The sequence below is a fragment of the Erpetoichthys calabaricus genome, chromosome 1 (assembly GCF_900747795.2).
Source record: "Erpetoichthys calabaricus chromosome 1, fErpCal1.3, whole genome shotgun sequence".
Classification (NCBI taxonomy): domain Eukaryota; kingdom Metazoa; phylum Chordata; class Cladistia; order Polypteriformes; family Polypteridae; genus Erpetoichthys; species Erpetoichthys calabaricus.
Genome location: NC_041394.2, coordinates 206,561,553 through 206,585,443, shown reverse-complemented (window position 1 = coordinate 206,585,443; position 23,891 = coordinate 206,561,553). Strand labels below are relative to the sequence as shown.

Sequence of the window (23,891 nt, the reverse complement as noted above, 5' to 3'; positions counted from 1 at the left end):
AAACGTTGATGGGTTAGGAGAAGGAAATACAGTAGTGAGACAGAGAATTAATATTATAACATAATGATTAAAAGTAACATATAAACATAAACAATGTATTTACCAGTGTTAGTCATGTGTTAGTTATAAGTTGGAAACCCCGTTTACTTCAAAATCTCCTATACTGAGATTACCACAAGGTAATAAAAGCATTTGCTCAAAATCCTGTGGTTTAATGCCATTATTCTAGTGCTGTTGAATTTTGTATGGTTTACAAAAGTCAACTAGTATATAAACCAAATTTAGGTCAAATCCCATTAAAGCAAATACTGAAGTAACACAGTTTTCAGAATAACAAATTATTTTTGTTAGCCTGGACAAATGTTAATACAACACCATGTTTAACGGTTTTCATTTTAAAGAAATGTATATTTCAGTATAGCAAACATTTTTTCGACCAAAAATGGCCACTGAAGATAATAATATGACTTAATGCCGTGTGTATACTTTCACAGAGTCTCAGGAACCCTGCAACAGCTGGTCTCTTTCTTGTTTAGACCAAAAGAAAGTGATAGTCTATTGCGAAATTTCCAGTCTCGGGCAGTCTTGGTGAGGCTTGGCAAGAGTGTAGACACTACATCATACACACAGCCAAATTCTGAGCCAGTGCTCCATCGAACATCTGTGAGGGTGGTTGTGTTGTGTTTGAGTTTCATAGTGCTTCTCAAAGTTTTCTTTGCAATGAACAAAAAACTTAGAAATGGTGTTAGTTTACTAAAAAAAAGGTTATATCTAAGATCTCATTTGCATTCTGTTTTCATACCTGTATTTATATAAAAAAAAGTTATATCAAATGTCTCAGTTTCAAATAAAATATTTTTTGCAGTTTAAGAAGCACTGTTTTTAAACAGGTATTGTCAAGCTTGGGTCACAAAGTTAAACAAGGGACAGAAAAGTGAGTCCAGGTTTTCAAGCAAAATACAGGTACATAGAGAAGGCAGGTACAGTCTCAAGGCTTCATTCAAAATAGGAGCTGTTACTTCAGTACTCAAGTACACGAGATAGGAGCCACAACACAGGGGCAATTTTCCTGCTTTAGCTCCCATCTTCAGATTAGAAAAACACTAGGGGCTCAGAATCACTGCTGTGGCAGACCAGGAGAGTGTGAGGAAGAACAGTTCAAAGCCTAGTGTTAAATGTTCTAAACATCACGCAACAAGAATGTTATGCTCAAGCCTGATCCTGCAGAGGACAACCAATTGCTGTAAAAGATGGTGAATCGCCTGCGACCCTGGTCATAATAGTCTTTTTTGAAGTTTTGATTGTACATAGGTCTCAGCATTTTTACATGATATTTTGGAAAGTTCTTGTTCTTTTGTTGCTAGGATATAGTCATCCAAGAGCTCTGTACATAACGCAAAAACCACATACTTTTTTGACAAAAATTACAATTTTATGGTCTGAAAATCAGTTTTAGTTTTCCACAGACACCATGGTAAAATCAACTTTTTACGATGTTTTGAACAATGTAGAATCAGAATGTAACTTAAATTGAAAAAAAATTTTTCACCCCATCACTAAACTTCCATTTATATGGAAGTAAAAAAGGTTCTCCAAGACAGAAGTGTCTACACATGTGTGTCCTAAAATTAACTACCATCTTCCAGTGAGTGATTGATTTAAAAACCAGTCATGTGATGCATTGGGCATGAGGTCATTGTTATCTAGCTGGCATCTGTCTAATTTATAGATGTAAAAAGTGGTTGTGTTAGTGAAAGCATCTCCTCTCAACTCTGGGTGGTGTTGCTTACCAGATGAAGTGAGACCAGGCAAATTCCTGTTAATATGCAAATAGGAAATGGCCATACGCAGTGCCATTCTGATGTATCTGCAAACCTAACCAAACAGAAAAGAGAACACATCCAGGATTGACATGTGCAATATTCACCCAGTCATAAGGGGACAGGTGAGCTTGTCATTATAGGTTTACATGTCATTATTGTCACCTCTGTATAGTACAGGGAAACTCTTACTTGCATGTGCTATTCTACATGCAACATGTCTACAATATATGTTATTAATCTACCAAATATTATTATTCAACTCCAAATTGGGCACAATGTCTGAGATCTAATTATGTGATATTTTACTCAATCTGTCTTTTCTATTTAAGCATCTGCTTATATTTGCTCAGGGCATCAGACCAAATTTTGATGTTTTTTAAATGTACTGAAAAGCTAGTAGGTAGTACTAAAGGGATACTTGCATTCCTCCTTATTTATTTCCAGTCATCATATTACTGGTGCATAGTATTAATTCTTGGCTATCTTAGTGCATTTACTAGTTAGGATGTTCCAGAGGCTACAGGAGAACACACTTTAGCATATCTAAGGGATTCTTTCCCAATAATTGGATGGCATATTTTTCTTATCTTACATTTTTCAAGCTCCTAGGAGTATAAGATGATTGTGTATGTTGCAAATGAAAGGAGAACATTTAATCCATAAATCTTCTCATAGTTATTATATAGCCTAGTTGTCATCATATTTCACCCAGATTTTTTTAAGGCTTCCACAGTCTCATCTTCAATTACGTGACTCTTATGTTTGTTCCCAATTTCCAAATCCCTTTGTGTAGAGAAGAACTCCTTAGTTTCCTTCTTGAACTCAGTTAGTAACCACTGGCATCCTTGAGTGAATGGTTCAGTATTTAATTGAAATAATTTTGCTTGATCAGTTTTATTGATGCTGTTGAAAATTTTCGAGATCTGATGTGAATCCCCTATAGCCTAAAGAAGTTTAAAGGGGCTTAGTAGAATCTGTTCCTCAGAGAGTTACAGATAGGGTGGCTGATGGAGCAGTCCTTACAGATAACACTGCAGTTGTGACAAACTGGGCTGGCTACTTTTAGCAGCTGTTTAAAGCTGATCCTTGGATATCTCTGGGTCAATGGTTCTTGAGGCTGATCCTCTAATTAGCTGTAAACAACCCAGTCACACTGAAATTGCACAGGTGGTGAACCAGCCGAGCGTAGGGAAGGCTTCAGGGATCTGTAATATCCGGGGTGAACTTCTCCAGGCTGGTGGTAAGGCTGTCTTCCTGGCATTACGAGCAATCTTTGCTTCCATTTGGGAGACTGGCAGATAACACTGCTCTCAGTGCCTGGTAAGGTCCTTGCTAGGGTCGACCGGAGCAGTCTAGTTTTACACCTAAGAAGTCTACCATAGACCGCATCCTGGCACTGAGGGTTCTCACGGAGCACAAACCTCAAACGAGTTTCTTTGCAGCCTTTGTTGATTTTCATAAAATGTTCAACTAGGTTTATTAAGTTGCCCTGTGGGACATCTTAAGAGTTTGTAGAATCCCCTCAAGGTTACTGGATATCATGGACGGCCTGTACACTGGTACTGTGAGTGCTGTGCAGAGTGGAATCAAAACCTCTGCATTTTTCCCAGTTGATTCTGAGGTTCATCAGGGGTGTGTTGTTGCTCCTACTCTGTTCAATGCTTGCTAGGACTGGGTGTTGGGCAAGGTCATGGGGTCCAGCGGGTGTGGGGTATCTGTTGATTCTAACTTTGCCAACAATGCTGTGATCTTCGCTGAGTCAATGTAGGCTCTGATTGGGGCTCTTGAGAGACTGAACAAGGAGTCTGAGTTTCTGGGCTTGCAAGTGTCCAGGATAAAAACCAAGATCCAGGCCTTTAATGACCTCTTAGGCACAGCCAACAGCAGTGTGTCTGTCTGCAGAGAGTGTCGACCTTGTCAAGAGGTTTACTTACCTCGGCAGTGACATTAATATCTCTGGTGACTCTTCTTATGAAGCCAGTAGACGGATTGGGAGAGCATGGTGGGTCATGAGATCACTGGAAAGGGTGTGGCACTCCCAATATCTATGAAAAAGGACGAAGGTCCAAGTCTTCAGAGTCCTGGTACTTCCTGTCTTGCTATATGGTTGCGAGACATGGATGCTATCCAGTGACCAGAGACAAACACTGGACTCCTTTGGTACTGTGTCTCCTCGGAAAATCCTTGAATACCGCTGGTTTGACTTTGTGTCGAATGAGCGGTTGCTCACGGAGTTCCAAATGAGGCACATTACCTGCATTGTGAGGGAGTGTCAGCTATGCCACTACGGCCATGTGGCAAGATTACCTAAGGATTGACATAAAATCTTCCTCCAATTTTGCCATAAATAGGATTGCATAGTGAGGTGCAAACCAACAGCCCATTGCAGTCCCCATTTGTTGCAAGTAGAAGTCTTGTTCAAATGAGAATAAGTTGTGCATCAAAGTGAATTTTATCATTTGTATAACTGATTTTGTGGGTAAATAATGTTGTTTAAGGTATGTTTCACATGCCAGTATGCCATCATCATGGGGGATGTTTGTGTCAAGTGTCTCAACATCCATTGTGGCCAGTAAAGTTCCCTCATGGAAGGGGCCTATAGCAGACAGTTTTTTTAGGAAATCAGTGGTGTCCTGGATGTCGCTGGTTGTATTGTGGGTGAGGGGTTTAAGGATGTGCTCCATCCATCCTGACACATTTTCTGTAAGGGAATCAATTCCTGTGACTATAGGCTTTCCTGGGTTCCCTTCTTTGTTGATCTTAGGAACCATGTAGAAGTAAAATATTTTGGAGTTCTCAGGAATTAAACTGTTTACATGATTCCTGATGTCAAGAGGAAAGCTACTTATTATCTGTTTTAGTTCCTTCTTATAGAGATCTGTGGGATCTTACTGTAGTTTGTAATAATGCATAGTATTGGACAATTGTGCCTCCTGTATATAGTCAGATGTGTTCTTGATAACTAAGGCACCCTCATTGTCTACTGATCTCTGGATTTTCCCTTAGTGAATGTATGTCTCTCCACTCATCAATAGTAATGTTTTCTACCTGATTTTGCTGCCTGTTTAGGATCCCTGTTTTGACTCTCTGTCAGAAACAGTCTATATAATTGTCCAGGGTGCAGCATGTAAAATAATTTTTAGTAGTTCTTCACTTAAAAAAATGTTTTTATTCAATTAAAAATGTTTTTCAAAATGGTATTAGAGCCCGGGACATATTGTAATAACAGAAAGGCAAAAAAAAGTCTAATTTCTGTATGTAAATTAATTATTATCTATAGGCTGGTCCAGATCTAATTATGCAATTATTGCATTGCATTGCATTAAAAGTTGCAGTTAGATCTGGACCACCTATATTGTATGATGACTGTTTCTTAAGCAGTAGAAAGAAAAAGGTTTGAACATACCCATGACAGGATTTCTTTCTCGTGTCACAGATAGATTTCAAAACAGCTTAATAGTAACTTTAGCCCTTCTTGGTAAATTAGGAAGCACCTGTATGTTCTAAGCTCTGTGAAAGACTTGACCTGACACAATGAATACAGACATTTTTCACACAATTTGTGAGTGCGGTTGTACAAATTACAGGAACAATATGGTTCAAAACATACAATTATTTTTACTTTTCAAGTTGTGAATGAGATTGTGAGCAAAAAATTTAAATAAGGAGAAAACATTATCTGAAACAACTGAATGGAATTATATTCAAAGCCTGCTCACGCACAGGCAGTACTCATGTTCACACAACCCCAATTTAAAGTTGCATGTTAATGTCAAGAACACATCTTTAGGTGTGTTGGAGGAAAACCAGACAAACGGAGGAAAACACATGCAGACATGTAGACAACATGCAATGTCAAATAGGTCTGCCAGCCGTCCTCATTTTCATGGACATGTCCTAATTTTTAACACACAATGGACTATCCAGGAGAAATTTATAAAATGTTGAAAATTTCCGAAATTTTGGCTCCTAAAATTTGAAAATCTCCATATCCTAATCATTGATAAAATTTGAAAGCTGTACACCAATCAGCATTTGCAGAAGTAGTGCTCACATATTCTTCCCAGAATCTTAACTTCCATTCCAGCAGTAAACAACGCAGATATTGACAAGAATAGTCGATGTCTGTCCAACTAGGCATTTTCACTTCATCTTTTGAATTCAGCTTTATCTTCTTGGCAAGTACACAGTTCATTAAAAATGTTGTTCCTTTCCTTGGTTATTTGTAATCGTAATTCACCATTTATTCAAAATCGAAATTACTATTTCACATTCTCTATGTGAGATCTTAATTTTCGATTCTTCTTTCATCAGCTTGGTTAAACAAGAAATTTCATACATCCTGGTACAGTCTGTCATATTTAAGTGTGAGTAAGTACTGCTTTGTAATGTTTTAATGGAAAATATTGTTATTACCACCCGTTGTTCCAAAATGGATTTATAATTGTAAATGAATGAATCAGCTATTAAAGTTTCAGTTAATTAAACAAAATCACACATTTATTCTGTCATATAAATGCAATATCTTTTAAGTTATCAGTTGATCAAGTAGTAAGTCACTTCTTCAAGTAATTTAATAATATTTTCATAATTCTTTCATTTACCTAAATTCAGGAATACCCATTATGTCGAAAAGAAACTGCAAGTTCACAAACTACTTGGACAACAAATATCCTTGTTTTCGAAAGGGCAGAACAGATTCAATTAAGGGGCTAATGCTTACAAGATTCAATTTCAGTAGCATGCTAAGTAAAGATTTCTATTCATATTTATCCAAGAACCAAGATTTACTGAGAAAAATAGCTTCAGTGGAAGAATATAAAAGAATGTAGATAAATGCAAATAAACTAAATTGAAAAGAGTAAAATTATTTTTATTTTACTAGAAGTGACTTTTCCATGTGTATCATTTTTTACAGGTTTACGACAGTTAAGCTATCCAAATAAGAATGGAATCTGTTAATTTAAGAGGCTTGACATACTGTATTCAAAATATTTAATGGGTAATTAGTTTGTCAGTGATTGTGGCCATCAGTGATAAACTGCTACTAAATGTTTATATCATTTTAAAAAACCATAAAGCAGTTTAAAGGCATATTATGGCTTCATTTCCAGAGAAAGGGAGTTGGCAGCCCTAACCTCAAATGGGCAACTAGACACAGGACTGATACCCAGGACTCTTGATCTGTCAGGCAACAGTGCTATCCAATGTGCCACCATGCCGCCCAGAGTGCAAAACTGTTATACTTCACATATTAGTACAGACAAGCTCAAACACAGCTGTAGCACAAGTTGAATTTAAATAAGCTTTTTGCCTTCTTTTCATTTTACTGCATAGTATCTGCCTTGTCTGATACTCCTTGTTACTCAATTGTAACGACCATTTGATTTTCCCATTTAGGGAAAATACAGTTTTACATTGACCTTGACCTTAATGTTAATAGTGTAATGTTTTTGCTTTCAAGATAATACTTTCTGAGGGAGTTTAACCATGGTTGGAAGTGCTTAACCTATGACAAGAAGTAAGAATTTGCAGACTTATTAAGTCCATGAAGCATTTTTTTTTACAAATGTGTGAAATTGGTGTGGCTTGCATTTTAATTAGGCTGCAACACTATGCAAACTAACTTTCAAATTATTTAAATGATCTGTTTGAGTTTGCATTTTAAAACATTGTTTACAGTAAAAGTATTAAATATACAGCCATATATGCTTTTAAAAATATTTAATTTTAATATAATAATTACAGGTGAGGTGTGTTTTGCCCAGATATTTTTTTTTATCTGTAAGAACAAATTATAAGAACCATTAGTTAGTTAGAGTGTGCTTACCTTTCACTTGTAAATTCATTTTTATTCAAGGTTACTTTAATGAATATGGACAAGTGCTTTCAAAATGAAGAGAGATCATCACTTTCCATAAAAATATAAAAATATAGAGCATTGGAGATGTTTGTTAAAACTTATGTAACTTTTGTTTTAATTATACAGATATAATAAATGATATTGCAGCCATTAGCTCTAAGAAATAGTCAGTCTTACAACATTTAAACCGTTAGATTACATTTTAAACCATTATACTACAGTTGTGTATTATTTAATATTTTCTTGAGCTTTATATAGCTATAGAAGAGTTTCCCAGTGTGACTCTAGCCACAGGTCTCAATGCATTAGCAGCATGAGTAGTGACAGTAATGACAGTGGCAGGATAATATAGATCACTATCTTTTGGGAGTATGCCTTTAAAAATCAGTGTGCTGGCTGGATGGTTGAGTAGTGACCAACAGGCACAGGTCACAAAGTTTGGAATCTCAAATCAAATCAAATAGCCTTTTATTGTCAATTTACTATATGTGCAGAACATACAGGAGAATCGAAATACTGTTTCTCTTCTTTGTAGTACAATAAAATATATTTAAAAAAAGTATAAAAGTATAATATATAAGATAAATAGCATTAGAACTTGTAAAGTAGACCTGTGTACAATGTGCAATAGTCAGTAGTGCAAAAGCCAATTACAGTAAAAAATGAGAAGGTGCATTATAGAGTAGCTTATGAGATGTACAAAAAGACAGACATCAGCAGATGTAATATTGAGTCTTTATATAATACCAGCTGAAGTAGAGTACTTGGTAGATAGTGATTCTTGTTACGGTCCAGAGGCAAGAGGGGAAGGTAATGGACAGAGTTTAGCATCATGACAGCTTGGTGGATGAAGCTGTTAGACAGTCTTGTGGAGCGGGCCCGGAGGTTCCGGTACCTTTTCCCTGAGGGGAGGAGGCTAAAAAAGGAGTGTAAGGGGCGGGAGGAGTCACCAGCAATGCTGATGGCTCTACAGGTGAGACGGGCGTGGAAAATGTCCTTGAGGCAGGGCAGTGGGGCACCAATGATCTTACTGGCCGCATTCACTATGCGTTGCAGGGACTTCCTACAGGAGGCAGTGCAGCCTCCATACCACACAGAGATGCAGCTGGTGAGGATGCTCTCGATTGTCCCCTGGTAGAAAGGGCATATGATGGGGGGTGGAACTTGTGCTCTCCTGAGTTTGTGTAGGAAGTAGAGGCGGGTTTGAGCTTTCTTGGCCAGTGATGTGGTGTTATCTAACCAGGAGAGGTTCTCGGAGATGTATGTTTGCAGGAACTTGGTACTACTTACCCTTTCCACATGCTGCACCATCGATGGTCAGTGGGGGGTGCTTTGAATGATCTTTTCTGAAATTGACCACAATCTCTTTGGTCTTTCCCACGTTCAGGAAGAGATTGTTGTCTTTACACCACTGGACCAGTTGGCTCACCTCGTTCCTGTAGTTGGCTTCGTCATTGTTGGTGATGAGGCCAACCACAGTTGTATTGTCCACAAACTTGACAATGTGATTGGAACTGTAGATAGGTACACAATCGTGGGTCTGTAGGGTCAAAAGCAAGGGGCCGAGCACACACCCTTGTGGGGCCCCTATGCTCAACGTGATGGTCTTAGAGGTGTTATTGCCGACCCGCACATTTTGTGGCCTCCCTGTAAGAAATTCCAACACCCAGTTGCAGAGAGAAGTCTTGAGTCCCAAATGGCTGAGTTTTTGTAGTAGCTGCTGGGGAATGATTGTGTTGAATGCTGAATTAAAATCTAAGAACAACATTCACACATAGGAGTTCATTGAGTCCAGGTGGGTAAGGGCTGGATGGATAGCAGCACTCCTACTGGTTAGAGAGAAGTTAGAATGGGTGGCCACCACTGCACCATAAAATGTGGAGATTTGGAGGATTAAGTGCCCTTGTGCTCCTTTCAGATTAGTGTCATCATATTACGCGCAGAGCCATCTATTTTTAAAACCTCTTTAACCACACTAACATAGCATATTTCACATTTCAAAACCAGTTATCTAGAGCATTAGAAGAATGTTGATGAGATCAGAACCATTCAGCCCAACAAGCTTACCACTTCTTGTCACCTAATGACTTTAGGTCGAAATGTGACAGCCACTAAAGTGCAGTTGTTTACCACAGTACTTGGTAACTTATTCCATGCACCTATGGCTCTCTGTGTGAAGAAAAAATTGTGCAAAATCTACCCTTAACAAGTTTCCTAGTGCTGTTGTTGATACATTTATTTTAAAGTAATAATTGAGAAACAAATTCTCTTAACATTAGCAATCCTTGAAGCTTTCAAAAAACGTTATAATGTTAGGCCACCTTAATTCCTTCACACCTCTTCATTAACATCTTTGTTTTGCAAATGTGTCAATCAGCACTGGTAACAAGCAGCCTGCTCACTCACCTGCCACAACCCTCCCCCCCACCCCCCCCCTTAGGTAGCTGAAGTCATGTCAGATGCTGAAGTCTCTTTATCTGGGAGTGAGGTGTCTGGAATTGTATAAGGTGAATAATATATCATTATTTAGAATACATACATACAAATTTGCACCAGATGTTACAGACTGAAATCAGATGTATGTTTTTATTGTGTAATAGTAATAATAATAATAATAATAGCAGCTCACTACTCAAAAAGGGGACTGAAACCTGCAACCTTTTGATTACGAGACAGCAGTTCTTACCTCTGCACCAGCCAAGCAGACATGTCAACTTTCTGTTGATTGATATTTGGGCTTGGGTTTTTACTTATTGACAGCAACATGTAAACTGAATTATTTCTTTTTCTTTGGTTATATTCTTGAATAAAAGTGCACATGTTCATTATACCTTTTGTGAAAGTGTTTACTTGATATTTGGACTTCAGTCTTCAAACATTATACACTTCACGTGAATATTTTGTCATTGTTACTATAGCATGAAAAATGTTTCTGTTTTAGCTATGTGTTCAATATTTCTTGCCTCGCATTTCCCGTCATCCTACATTTACCCAGATCGTTGTAGACACAGAACACACATGAAATGTATGTATTCCAAATAACAATATATTATTTACCCAATACAATTCCAAACACCTCACACCCAGATAAACAGACTTGAGCTGGGAAGACTTTAGCTGCGTTGATCGGGGATGAGATAGCAGGCTGCTTGCTGATTGTGCTGATCGACACATTGGCAAAACAAAGATGCTGTTAAGGAGGTGCGAAGGAATTTAAGGTGGCCCGGCATTATGACTTTTTTTGTAGGCTTCAGGGATTTTAGTGTTAATAATTTAAAATAATTGATTCATACCATCTCTTGACTGGTGTTTGTTTACACTAAAAAGGTTTATCTCCTTCTCCTCACTCTTCCCTCTTAGCTTTATTTCATGATAGAAATCACTCAACTAAAAGCTCATTTTTTTTACTTTAGTGTATTACTTCTTAACTAATCTCTGTAATGTTTATTAAATTGCTTAAAGAGTTAATAAGTATCACCTTAGAAGACAGAGTCAGGGTAGGCGGACCCCAGTATACTGTATATATTACTGTTTACCATTGACCAGGCAACGTTAACAAGCAGCCAAGAGAGTCTACAGAAAATCTTGGACAGGTTGGCTGAGGCATTTGAAAAGTATGGTACAAGAATCAAAAATAAGAAGATGAAACTAATGAGTATAAGTAAAACTAATATAAATTAGAAATTCAAGTATTTAGCAAGGAGTCTGAACAAGTGAAGGAGTGGCTGATGCCTTTACAGAATCTTACAAAGGATGCCAGCTGCCATGAAAGAATTTAGGGATAAATTGCAATTAGAAAGGATAAATTTTACAAAAGGAAGGAAATGATGCTGGATAGTCTGCTAGCCAAAAAGGAGAATACTTAAAATTCTTATATGGCACATAGTGCTCTATGGGTCAAAAATATTAATATTGAGGGGAAAATGAATTAGAAACATGAGAGACATTCAACATGTGGATATGGAAGCAGATGGAAATGATTAGCTTGACCCAACATAAAACCATTGAAAAAATGCTGAACATTGTTGACGATGATAAAACAATCATGAATATAAGAAGATAAGAAGACGACTAAGAAGAATGCTACATGATTAAATAGCAGAGCAGGACTAAAGATCACTCAAGAATAAGGCAATGAACTAAGCAGAATGGCATCTATAAAGACCAGGACCTGCTATTGTGAGGCAAAGAACTTGATGATAATGATGATGATGAAATGGTCGCTGTTTAAATGTCTCAAGTTGTAGTCTGGCTTATTGGTATCCTGGTTCGATTTTTTTTTTCTAATTTAGTGACTGATGTGTCAAGTTTAGAAATTATGACATTCTCATATGCAAGAAAAGCTTTAATTTTTCACATGAGAGCAAGAAATAGCTGTATACCTAGAGATTCTCTGACAATCAGGAGAGGGTAGTAACGACTCAGACAGCCTAATTTCAAAGTTAAACACCATTAACAGTACCTAAGTTTGTGTGCTAAATCAAAGTGTGACTGTGTTGCCTATTTTCAGATAGTGTAGTTTAGTGATCAAGGTGCTGAACTTTAAATGATAAACTTGCCAGTTCATTTCCTACTGGTGACTTATTGTATGACCCTGAGTAAGACTCTTAACCTTCCTGTGCTTCAACAATATAAAAAAACCAAACAAAAAAAGTATTGGATTAAAAACATACAACAAATTTCAGCTCTGATACTAATACTGATTCATGGCGAGTGCCATACTAAAAAGGGTCCATACATTTATTCTGCTTGCTAAGCTGCTGAAGTGTTGAAGTAACTACTTAAACATTCTTAAATGTGTTGGTCACTTTTTGATAGTTTAGAAAAGGTGTTAAAATGGATTCCCTCTTGAATCTGTTGCTTTTTGACAAATAAGACCAGAATAACTGGCAGCAAAAAGTTTAACAGCTAAGAATTAGGAAAAAGGTTCTCATTGTAACAAAGGTGACTGATTTTGTTTGTGTGGCACAGCAGATAGAGGCTGTACAAACTGGCATTAGGACCCATGTTCCTGTATGTTTTCCCTGACACCTCCAGAAGCATACAGAAACATCATGTCAGTGATGGGAAGTAGATCAGGTGGATGTGCAGTTAATTGTGGCTTTCTCCGACTAATGTGACTGATACACAAATGTCAGACTGAGTTGTCAAACTGAAAGGGGCCTGACATAAAAATGACAAACTTGTTTTTCTATAGGCTGAAACATCACACAGAGGTAACTGTGATTGATAACATGTCAAGAAAGCAAATGCTCCCAAATGACTTTAACAGTCCCCATTTCATCGTATAATTTTTAAACCAATAGAGGCACAGGCTATGTATAACTCTTTTCTCTTTATTTTAGATCCCCGAAAGATCCACAGCAGAAGATCATCAAGCGAGTCATTGCCCTTGAAGGGGACATTGTGAAGTAAGAATTTATTTTTTGATGTTATGGTACAAAGCTTTATCATTTCTTGTATATGTAGAGTTCTGAGTCATAAACATAATTCTTGACATGTTGAAATATTCTTTCTGGGATATACTGTAAATATTAATATTTAGTATTGTTTGTATTCCCTTGTTTTAGTATATGGATACGAGAAAGGTTGCTGACATTTTTGTCTAAATCTTGCACTCATTTGCATCTCCTTTACAGCCAGTCAGCGGACATCAAGTACTATATACTTTTTACAGAGTAATAATTAACAACATGAATAATAAATGTATATTTCAACGACTAGTATCATAAGTTCTTAGTATCATTTTGTGATTTTTTTGTATAATGTGTAAAGTGCCAAAAAAGTATAAAACGCAAATTAACTGTTCAAGCAACTCTACCATCTGTTGAATTCATGTTCATAATTAAAATTTCTGTATTTTTGCCTGTTTTTGGCAGAGAATTGAATGTTTAAAATCACATAACAAAGAATGCTTTTAAAGAAGCTGTTTCCACTATCGCTCAGTTACTCTAATCTTTATGTTGGCAGAGCTCCTGAAGTTATAGTGTATCAACAGATTTACATTTCCTAATAAACACTTGCAAGAAAGTTTAACTGGAGGCCATGTAATTTGTAATATCAACCAGGAACATATATAATGTAAATGTAAAGTGTGAAATAAAAAATAAGAATTATAATAAATAATAATGAGATAATTATACATAACAATTGTTATTTCTGTGCATTTTAAAAAATAAGTTTCAATTAGTTAAGTACAGTATGTGTACTGTACATTTATTTTAACATGTTTTACTTAATGTAGCACCTTGAACAAAAAGAAAACAACAAAAAAAAAACTCTAAGTGCTATAAAAGTCAGAAAGGTAACAAATAAAAATGTTAAGATTGATTTATAAGCACCTATAGCAGAAATCAATTACGTTTTGGATCTGAAACTCTCACTCTCATTGCTTTAAAGTGTCCTTGATAAGAAGAGCAGGATTCTCTTTGCAGCGGACTCCTGTAGCATTACTTTGAAAGTATGTGATTTTATAAAAATAAACCTTTATTTAGAATTTAGCCTACTCTTGACATTCTCTGGTGATGATGACAATGGGGCTCTCTTGATTTGAGAAGTGGATCCATAATCTCTCATTTTCTTTTGCAACTGTGAGCTGTTAGGTGCCTATGAATTCCAAATAAAACTGAAGTTTTCCCTGGCACTGGACTGTCACCTTCTCTGCAGTGCCTTCTATGAAAGCAGTTAAGCTCCTTTGTCTTTTCTGTTGCTCTTTCGCTTTTTGATAAGTTTATAACTTAGTCTCATCCAGCCTATTTGAGCATTAGTAAGGAACTCTAGGTCAATGAAGGTACCACAAGCAGTAAGGTCCAATAAACATAATTAAGCTAACATCACTTAGCTGTGATGCCCCGCGCCAATGTGCATATGGCACAATCTCAAACCCAGGGCATCTAGTAGATACAGACCAAAAATGGTGGGGGAAAATAGTGAAGCTTTTATTTAAAATGAGAATAAAGAATATTATAAAAAGAAAAAAAGTGTTGTGGCATCAAAAAATATGACTCAGTCTCTGATGACATAATAGAATAAGTATCACAAAAAAAGCAAAAATATTTTCAAATAAATTAAAATAATTATTTTTTTCTTCCTCCAATTGTTAAATCATGAAAAAGAAAGAGTTTCACAAAAAAAAAACCTATTTACAAAAGAAACTACTGACTCACCAAATCTACCCACTTCCTCAGAAGTAAACTAGTAATATGGCCTGTCACACACTCCATCCCTTAAATTCCAGGTCACAGTATAAGAGTTAAATGCAAGACTACTGAGTATTGCCCCAGGACAAGTGGCAACCTGGAAACTACTTAGCAGGGGATACACAAAAGGCACCCCTTAAATTCATAACAAGATCTCCATTTACAACATACAATGGTGGTGACCTGTAAAAACAAAGAAGACAGATGTCAATATAAAAAAAAATAGTACTTTACTGAAAACACTTTAGATTCTGTCCATTGACCCTCCAACTTTTCTTCTTTTGGTGGACATCCCAGCGCTCTGCCACTCATGTCATATCTGGAACAGCAGTCTGGGATTCCGGGTGTCATAAGCTTGCATATCAGGTTAGATTGATCCTGACACCATTTGAAATTGTCCACAACAAAATGCTGTTCTGTTATTTTCTAGCTGGTCTTGTACCAGAACTGTACAATTGACCAGGTTTCTTCATCACGTCACTTTGCATGTTCCTCAGTGCTTCACTTTTACCTGGTCCTTTGGGTGGGCACCAATAAAAGTACCCTCATTTCCCCCATCAAGGTATTCTGTTCGACTGCCTGATGCCTGCACCACCTTCTATTCTATCACGCTCTATTGTAGGCATGGAGCTGGACAGTTTGACATCCGTGGCAGAGTGACGGGCGCTCAGCAGGCTCCTATCAATTATGGAGAATCCACTGCATCCACTAAACAGTGTCATCTCCAGACAGAAGAGCAGCTTCAGCGACGGACTGCTGTCACTGTCCTGCTCCACTGACAGACTGAAAAGATCATTCCTCCCCCAAACCATGCGACTCTTCAATTCCACCCGGGGGGGGTAAACGTTAACATTATTCAAAGTTGTTGTCTGTTTTTACCTACATTTTTATTACTCTTTAAAATTGTTTTTTTTTGTATCAGTATGCTGCTGCTGGAGAATGTGAATTTCCCCTTGGGATTAATAAAGTATCTATCTATCTATCTATCTATCTATCTATCTATCTATCTATCTATCTATCTATCTATCTATCTATCTATCTATCTATCTATCTATCTATCTATCTATCTTTACTTTTAAATATGTACAGTATGGAGTATAATACTCTTTTATTGACCTTTATGCAGTGATAACTTTAATAAGCATGTTTTGAAATATTTACTAACATTAAAAAGGGGAGAGAAAAGGAATATCACAGCAACTTCTAAATCCACAGATAGTACTAAAATAACATCAATTAAGGTATAACTCAGAGTAATAATAAGAAAACGTAATGTTTAAACAAGGTGCAAAATAGTATGTATTCTAGATTGAAAACTCAAGCCTGATCACTGTCCCTGTGGAGTTTGCAAATTCTTCCTGTATATGCATGGATTTTTCTCATAGTTCTGTGCTTTTTCTCCTATTTCTGAAAGAGCTCAGTGTACCTGTGGCTGTGTATCTAAGAGTTAGATCCTTCTCCACATCGCTGCCAAATGGTTTGGTTTTTCTCTTGCTCCTGACATTTCTGGGATAGTCTTTGCCCTCCCATCACCACAGATTAAATTTAGTGACTTATTTAATTAACACTAGAATTACCAAAGCCTACGAAAAAACTTGTAAATCCGTCCCACTTTAAATCCCTTATCCCTTCGTACCTCTCCGTCAGTGCCTTTTGTCCTGTAAATGTGTCAATAAGTAGCAAGCAGCCTGTTATCACATTCCCCACTGCCGCACAGTTTTCTCAGCTCAAGTCTGTTTACCTGCGTGTCATTTGCTTAGAGTTATATAGAGTGAGAAGTCAAGCAAAATGACACCTTTTATAAATGCTATATCGTTATTTGGAACACATGCGTTTCATGTGTGTTCCGTGTCTGCAACAATCTATATAAACACATCGTTAAAACAGAAACGTTTGTCATGTTTTAGTAATAATTGACAAAATGTAGACATGAAGTGTATATAGTGACTCCTGCTATATCGTGGTTCAGCTATCGCGCCCCCGCTACATCGCAGATTTATTATTATTATTATTATTACTAGGGGGCGCTGCCCCCTGCCCACTTTGCTCGCCCACCCCTGGGTTTGATTTACCGGATAAACAATTTAAAGAGATTGCTATTTTCATGGGAATTGTTACATATGCATTATTTTCATTTTTACTTTAAAACTTTTGTAAAAACAATATTTGTCCTTTATTTGGTGCTCCAGGAGTGGTTAAATCTCTTTCTTGCAGGACTTATAATGCTGTTCGCGTTGTGAAGGGGGGGTCTGAACGCACGCTAAAGAGATGCGATTAGTTCAGCTAGTGTCTTGCTGCTGCTGCTGGCCAGCTGTGTGTTCTGCTTGTCGCGCTTTGCGTCAATCACTTAAAAGCCTGTACAGCAGCTGTCCTTTTGCCACTTCAAGTCTCTGCTGCTAGCGTTCTGAAGGAGGAAGGTAGGGGCTTGGGGGGTGTGAGGGCTGAACGCATGCTAAGGAGAAGTGCTCGGATCATCTGCTGGCTTGCTGCAGCTGGCAAACTGCATGTTCTACTTGTCGTTGTTTTAAGAGCTGGGAGCACCTGAAGTTTATCTGCCAAAAGCATTCCAACAACTGCTAGGTTAGATGTCAGTGAACTTGTTTTAAATTGTTTGTAAGTAGGGCATGACGTGCAAAAGTCACCGTCTCACGGGTTTTGCTTCCTAAAGTTGTTATGTCTATTCTTGTGTGTCGTCAAAGTATCTTTCCGAGATGATCTGGTCTCGATTGCTTTGCTCAAACCCCCTGGAGGCGCGCTATGCTCCTGCCACTTTGCATCTCTCCCACTTGCGTTGTGAAGGGGGGAGCTGAATGCACGCTAAGCAGAAGTGGATGGATCAGCTACTGGCTTTGTGCTGCTTCTGCCAAGATGCCTATTCTGCTTGTCGCTCTGCATGTCGATCATTTAAAAGCCTGTACATCAGCTGTCCTTCTGTCTCACTGCCTTGTCTTGCGTGCCATTAAAATGTCTCTTGTGGAATGTCAAATTGTCTTCTGAGAAGATCACGCCTCGTCTCCCTACCAAGATTTTTTTTTTATAATAGAGAGATTTTACTCATATCCTTAGCCTGACATCCACACATCATATGTGTTTACAAAGTGTGTTTTAATACGTTTACATGTGTTTAAAGCATGTGGGAGGGGTATTTTAAGGCTTAAACTTAAAAAAAAAAAGTTTATTTATATGGTCTTTCTATATCACGGATTTTCATCATTAGCTGATGGGTCTGAAATGTAACTTCCAAATATCAAACACTTTCACAAAAGGTACAAATATAACAGAACAAGTGCACTTCTATTCAAGAATAAAACTGCAGAAAAAGAACCCGCGTTAGGGTGTGACATTGACACGCTTTGGGTACGACGAAACTATATATAGTTTCATTAAGATATCTTGAACACAGCTTTCTGTACACATTTTTTAAATATCATATTTCTCATTCACATAAATCACCAGACCAGTTGGTGCTATTGATGATTTTTCTGCCACTTGTTTTGGACTTCAAGGAAGTGTTGGGGTTTCAGCTGGGTCATCTCTTTTAATCCTATTATAACTAATAACAAATAAGAAGAACACTCGATGGTCCTACAGACAATTTAAACAGAAACAAAAAGGAGTCTTCTCTCAAAGGTAACTCATTGATGAGGTCTCCATCGGATGCTCCATGATACTTGCTGTTTGGGTCTGAAATGAGACACCTTTCTCTGAGGTGTTTACTCTTTTATAGTCCTCTGGCCAACAGGGGAGGAGTCAATTGCCCTCAGTAGGTGTCTTCTTGCTGCTGTGGGTGACATAAGAGACAACAATGTTAGTGAATGTGCCCCCCTTGCACCGGTATAGCATCACTTACCTTCAATAAACCTGGAAGGTGATTGTCCAACACGCATGCATGACAGACAACATGTGTATGTAGTTTTCAGGTGTAATAGTTAAAGATGTGTTTAGCATATTGATGTTTTAGCTTACATCTGGTGGGGCTTTTTGCCATGCTGATGCAGGGTAGTAGTCAATAAAGAAGAAGTTTGAACTGGGTCAATAAATATTGGAAAAGGAAGCTCTTAAGGAAATGATTGCAAAAATCAGCAAGTACTTTACTGATGTCCTTTATTTTCTGTTTATTTGCTAAGAAGCCTTCACTGATAAATTCTTGAATTAGTCTGAAAGTGGTACCTCTTATTGACTTCACAGCTTTAATACACAAAGAGAGAGGAAGACAAAAAAAATGAAATCAACCAGCATGCCATGTTCTTCATGTCCATTTCCATAAATACTATATAAAAAATGAGCATGGGCACTTGCTAAAATTAGAAGATTGCTTACTAATCTTCGTTTGAAACATCATTAAAGCATGTTCTATGCATTAATAATTTTTGTAGCCTAATTAAGAATAATGAAATGTAAACTATTTTTTTAATGCCCTGTTGCTTTATTTTCTTAACTGTTATCATTAAATTTCCATATTACAGTTACTTCCTAGTAAAAGATACCTCTATTAAAGGATAATTATTTTCAATCGACATCTTCTGTCAATTCTTTTCTCACACAACTATGGAATAATATGATGAAGTCACAGTATCCTTCATCAATGGAGACAAATTATTTATCAGTATGTTAAGATATGGGAAGCTGTTCAGAATTTTTTTTTTTTTGGTTTAAAAGTCTACTGCATTCCGTTTTTACAAAAGTGGCAAATTTGTGTTGGCAGAAACATTAATTGTAAATTGTTCATTAAAGGACTTGTCTTGACAGTTTTGCACTGCAAGGTGATCTTGAATTGAGACTCCAAATGGTTCACACTGGCAGAACTAATGGAGTTTTAAAATTGATCACCCTGGCGGTTATGAGATTCAAATGAGAATTGGGCTGAAATGACTATTATCTTTTTTCATTATTGTTGAGCAGAGTATTTTTGACACTGTTTCACTGCAGCAAATTGCATGATGAAGCTTCAGTGCATTTGTGCTTGCTATGTATTAAGTCATTAAGATGTGGATTCAGGAGTTGAATGAAAGGAAAGATTGACTTTTTAAACATGTTTCTGTCTGATACAAAGATAAATGCATAATGTTGCTTTGTAAATATGATATATATGGTTTATAATAATATATGGTGTATTGTAATAAATGAATTATGAAAGATTTTGTAGCTGATTTTTGTCACAGCAGCAAAGAGATTATAATTTTAAAATATGCACAACTACATGTGAAAAAACATGAGCATCTACCTGAGGTCTATAAATGTAATTTTTTGTGTGTGTGTTTTTGTGAGCAATTACAGAATCCTACTAATGTTACATGCACATTTTGGACAGCGGACAGAAAACTAATCTGCTGCTTACTCACTATGCACCACTGATTTTATTTTGTTGCTGAATGCATCATGTCTGTGTTGATTTGAATTTCAGTTAAACAGATTTTTTCAGTGGTCATTTTTTTTCCGTGTGATCATTTATTTTCACAAACATTTTATCCATCGTTTGAAAATTCTCATATTGTAAAATTTTATGGGTTAAAGGAGTAGCTTTCCGTCATCCTTTGGGGTTAATGGAAGAAAGCATAATACTACCATGAGATCTGTATTAGAATAAAGATATACAGCGGTGCTATCATGCGGCATTTGTCTATGTCTGAGGTAAACATGGACTTTTCTCAAAATTTAGGTTGTTTTTAGTTTTTTTGCTTTGAAACTACTTTATTTCTTTGTTAAAATCTTTATACACATATTGTTGAATATATAAAATTGTATGTTTTCTTTATAATTATGGTTCTAATGAACACAGTTATTGCATCACAGTGACTACAAACTACAACATACAGTAAGTGCTACAGTCTTATATTACATCATAGTCATTTGTGTAACCATTTCAGATATCTTCAGATTTTAATGATCAGATCAAACTCTTATGGGAGTAAATATGAGTTATTTTTCGTAACTAAACAACGAGAACAATTTCAATAGGAGCAAACCTATGCAAGGAATATACAGTAAAAATACTTACCGAGCAGCACAAATTTCACAAGACATACTTCTTTCTTTTAGGATCATATGCTGTAATTGTAATGTTTATCTGGCTGACTACACTTTATCTACCTCAATGTCTTGTTAACCTAAAAACTTTAAATATGCATTTTACAAACATAGATCAGCTCCATAGTGACTATCACTGCTCAGTTAATATAGTGCCTGGAAATCTGTCAACTAAAGGTAATTATAATGCTTTTTTGATTTCACAATGATGAGTGAAATGATTTATGTGAATCTGAATTCCCATCGAAACTCTTATGTTTCACGTCATAAAAAAATTCATAAAATAAATTGCATTATGCTTCTAGGGAATCTGTATCAATGAATTTAGTTCCTGTCTGGAAACATTTTCATGCATTGATTTTGTATGCATCTGCCTGACATTTAGTATTTAAATAAATATATCTCTAAGGGAAAAAACAAATCATTGGACAGAATAAGGCAATCGCTAGATAAAAAGGAGTGTTCTTGGCAACAGTGACTTTCCGTGCATTGAGTTTTCCTGTGATGAAAACAGTTCACTCTTTTTGTCATGAAGTTAAATGAAAACATGGCTGCTTTGGTGAGTCCAGCACCTTCAGCCACAGAGACACTTTGGACTGATGCCGATGAGCAGGTCCCTCACAGACTAAATCAGTGACTGAAAATACTTGTGGGCAAAGCATTCTAATAAATTTGGCTTCTTTTTTAAAATTTTTGGTACAGTCACAAATGCTGATGTTATATTACACGTCTTCTAGTTGTGGGGTATGTCAGATTTGCCAAATAGATAGATAGATAGATAGATAGATAGATAGATAGATAGATAGATAGATAGATAGATAGATAGATAGATAGATAGATAGATAGATAGATAGATAGATAGATAGATAGATAGATAGATAGATAGATAGATAGATAGATAGATAGATAGATAGATAGATAGATAGATAGATAGATACTTTATTAATCCCAAGGGGAAATTCACATACTCTAGCAGCAGCAGACTGATACAAAAAAACAATTTTAAAGAGTAATAAAAATGTAGGTAAAAACAGACAACAACTTTGAATAATGTTAATGTTTAACCCCCCCCCCCCCCCCGGGTGGAATTGAAGAGTCGCATAGTTTGGGTGAGGAACGATCTCCTCAGTCTGTTAGTGGAGCAGGAAAGTGACAGCAGTCTGTCACTGAAGCTGCTCCTCTGTCTGGAGATGACACTGTTCAGTGGATGCAGTGGATTCTCCATTATTGACAGGAGCCTGCTTAGTGCCCGTCGCTCTGCCACAGATGTCAAAAAGTCCAGCTCCGTGCCTACAATACAGCCTGCCTTCCTCACCAGTTTGTCCAGGCGTGAGGCATCCTTCTTCTTAATGCTGCCTCCCCAGCACACCACCGCGTAGAAGAGGGCACTCGCCACAACCGTCTGACAGAACATCTGCAGCATCTTATTGCAGATGTTGAAGGACGCCAGTCTTCTAAGGAAGTATAGCATATAGTATAGTATAGTAAATGCAGTTGCTAATCTTGTCACTTCTCAAACCTGTTTGATTTTATCAATGTGAATGACTGAGCATGTCGCACTATGCAATCAGTTTCATGGGAGTGTGCTGCCAACTACCTGTGACTTGCTAAGATTATGTAAATGAAGTCTGCAACTGAAAATTGATGGAAAAGTCACTTAATGTGGCATAGTCTTAAGTGGTTTGATAATGCTGAGAATTTAACAGTCCGTTGCTTGTTTCCACAATCTATCCTAGAGTGAGAACCAATTCAGTTTCAAAGAAATTTATCTTGCTCATTGCAATTGACCCCAGCTTTATACTCTATGAGTTGTTTCTTAATCTGTTGCTCAGCACTTTTTATGTTCCCTGGATTGTTGGATTTTTAATCAATCCTACAGTTCTGATTTATGTTCCCGTGCATGTGAGCTTCAGACATTAGTTTTGTTTTCTACAATAGCCTCAGATGTCATCCATGAGCTTCAAGACAATGCATCAAGAAGGAGATTAGCTGAGATAAGCTTGTTAAAATATTGGAGCTGGAACTTGCCTGAGTGTAAGGCTATAAAATTTTCTAAAGGCTCAAATGTCTTTACTTATATAGCGAACCTAAATAATTCCGTCTAGTGCATAGTTTATCTTTTTGTTTTTTCTCAAATATGTTTCAGCATTTTAGCAAACAATTTGTTCAAATCTGAAACTCTGTAATCTCTTTTACTGAAGCCATGTATAAAATGTTGTGAAAGCTATTTTTCATTGCATATAAGATTTTTTATGTTTTAATCTGTTTTTAAAAAGTTATGTTTTAAACAAATTTATTCAATTTCATAATGATCTTATATCTCTAAAAAAACATGGTTACAGGTTTATAGGGTTATTATCGTACAGAGTACAGTGATTTTTTTTTTTGCATGTGCTAATCAACAAATAACATGTCGCCATTCACCAGCACAATAATTAGTGATATAACTACATTACCTCAAAACTTCTATTTTTTTATCTGAGAAATCTCAGAAAATGTTTATCATTAACAGATGAACAAAATAACGAAATTCATATTTATATTTTGGGGTGTATTTCTTGTGCTATTTGCTAGTATTCCATATACCTACTTACAGAATCTGTTTTACCCAGTACCTGTTTTTTGAAATTTGGTGTCTCGGCATCTAAGACAGAAAACATCCCTGGATGGGCATATGATGCACCAATGCTCACTCCTACCAAGCCCATTTAGTGTTGCAGGTTAACGTGTCTTTGGATTGTGTGATGAAATCTCAGAGATAACATGTCAGCGCCATAGAGATGTTTAAATCTGGTTCTAAAATGAATTGTTGCATTTGAAATTGTTGCTAACACCAATTATTATTTGGTTACACTTAATGAAACATGCTAAATATATGCATTCAAAAATGAGAGTCCTATGATTATACAACAAAAAAAAGCTAACTGAACAGACCCATTTGCTGCCAATTAACTTTTTTTCCTTAATTTTAATTAACTT

General features: G+C 36.6%; 1 protein-coding gene across 1 annotated transcript in view; it reads left to right on the top strand.

The window, feature by feature from the left end:
* Positions 1-23,891, top strand: part of immp2l (inner mitochondrial membrane peptidase subunit 2) — a 1,592,803-nt gene that overhangs the window by 1,286,762 nt on the left and 282,150 nt on the right. Inside the window, exon 4 of the mRNA XM_028811158.2 lies at positions 13,032-13,097. Coding sequence (XP_028666991.1) covers positions 13,032-13,097 — 66 coding nt within the window. The remainder of the gene's footprint in view (positions 1-13,031; positions 13,098-23,891) is intronic.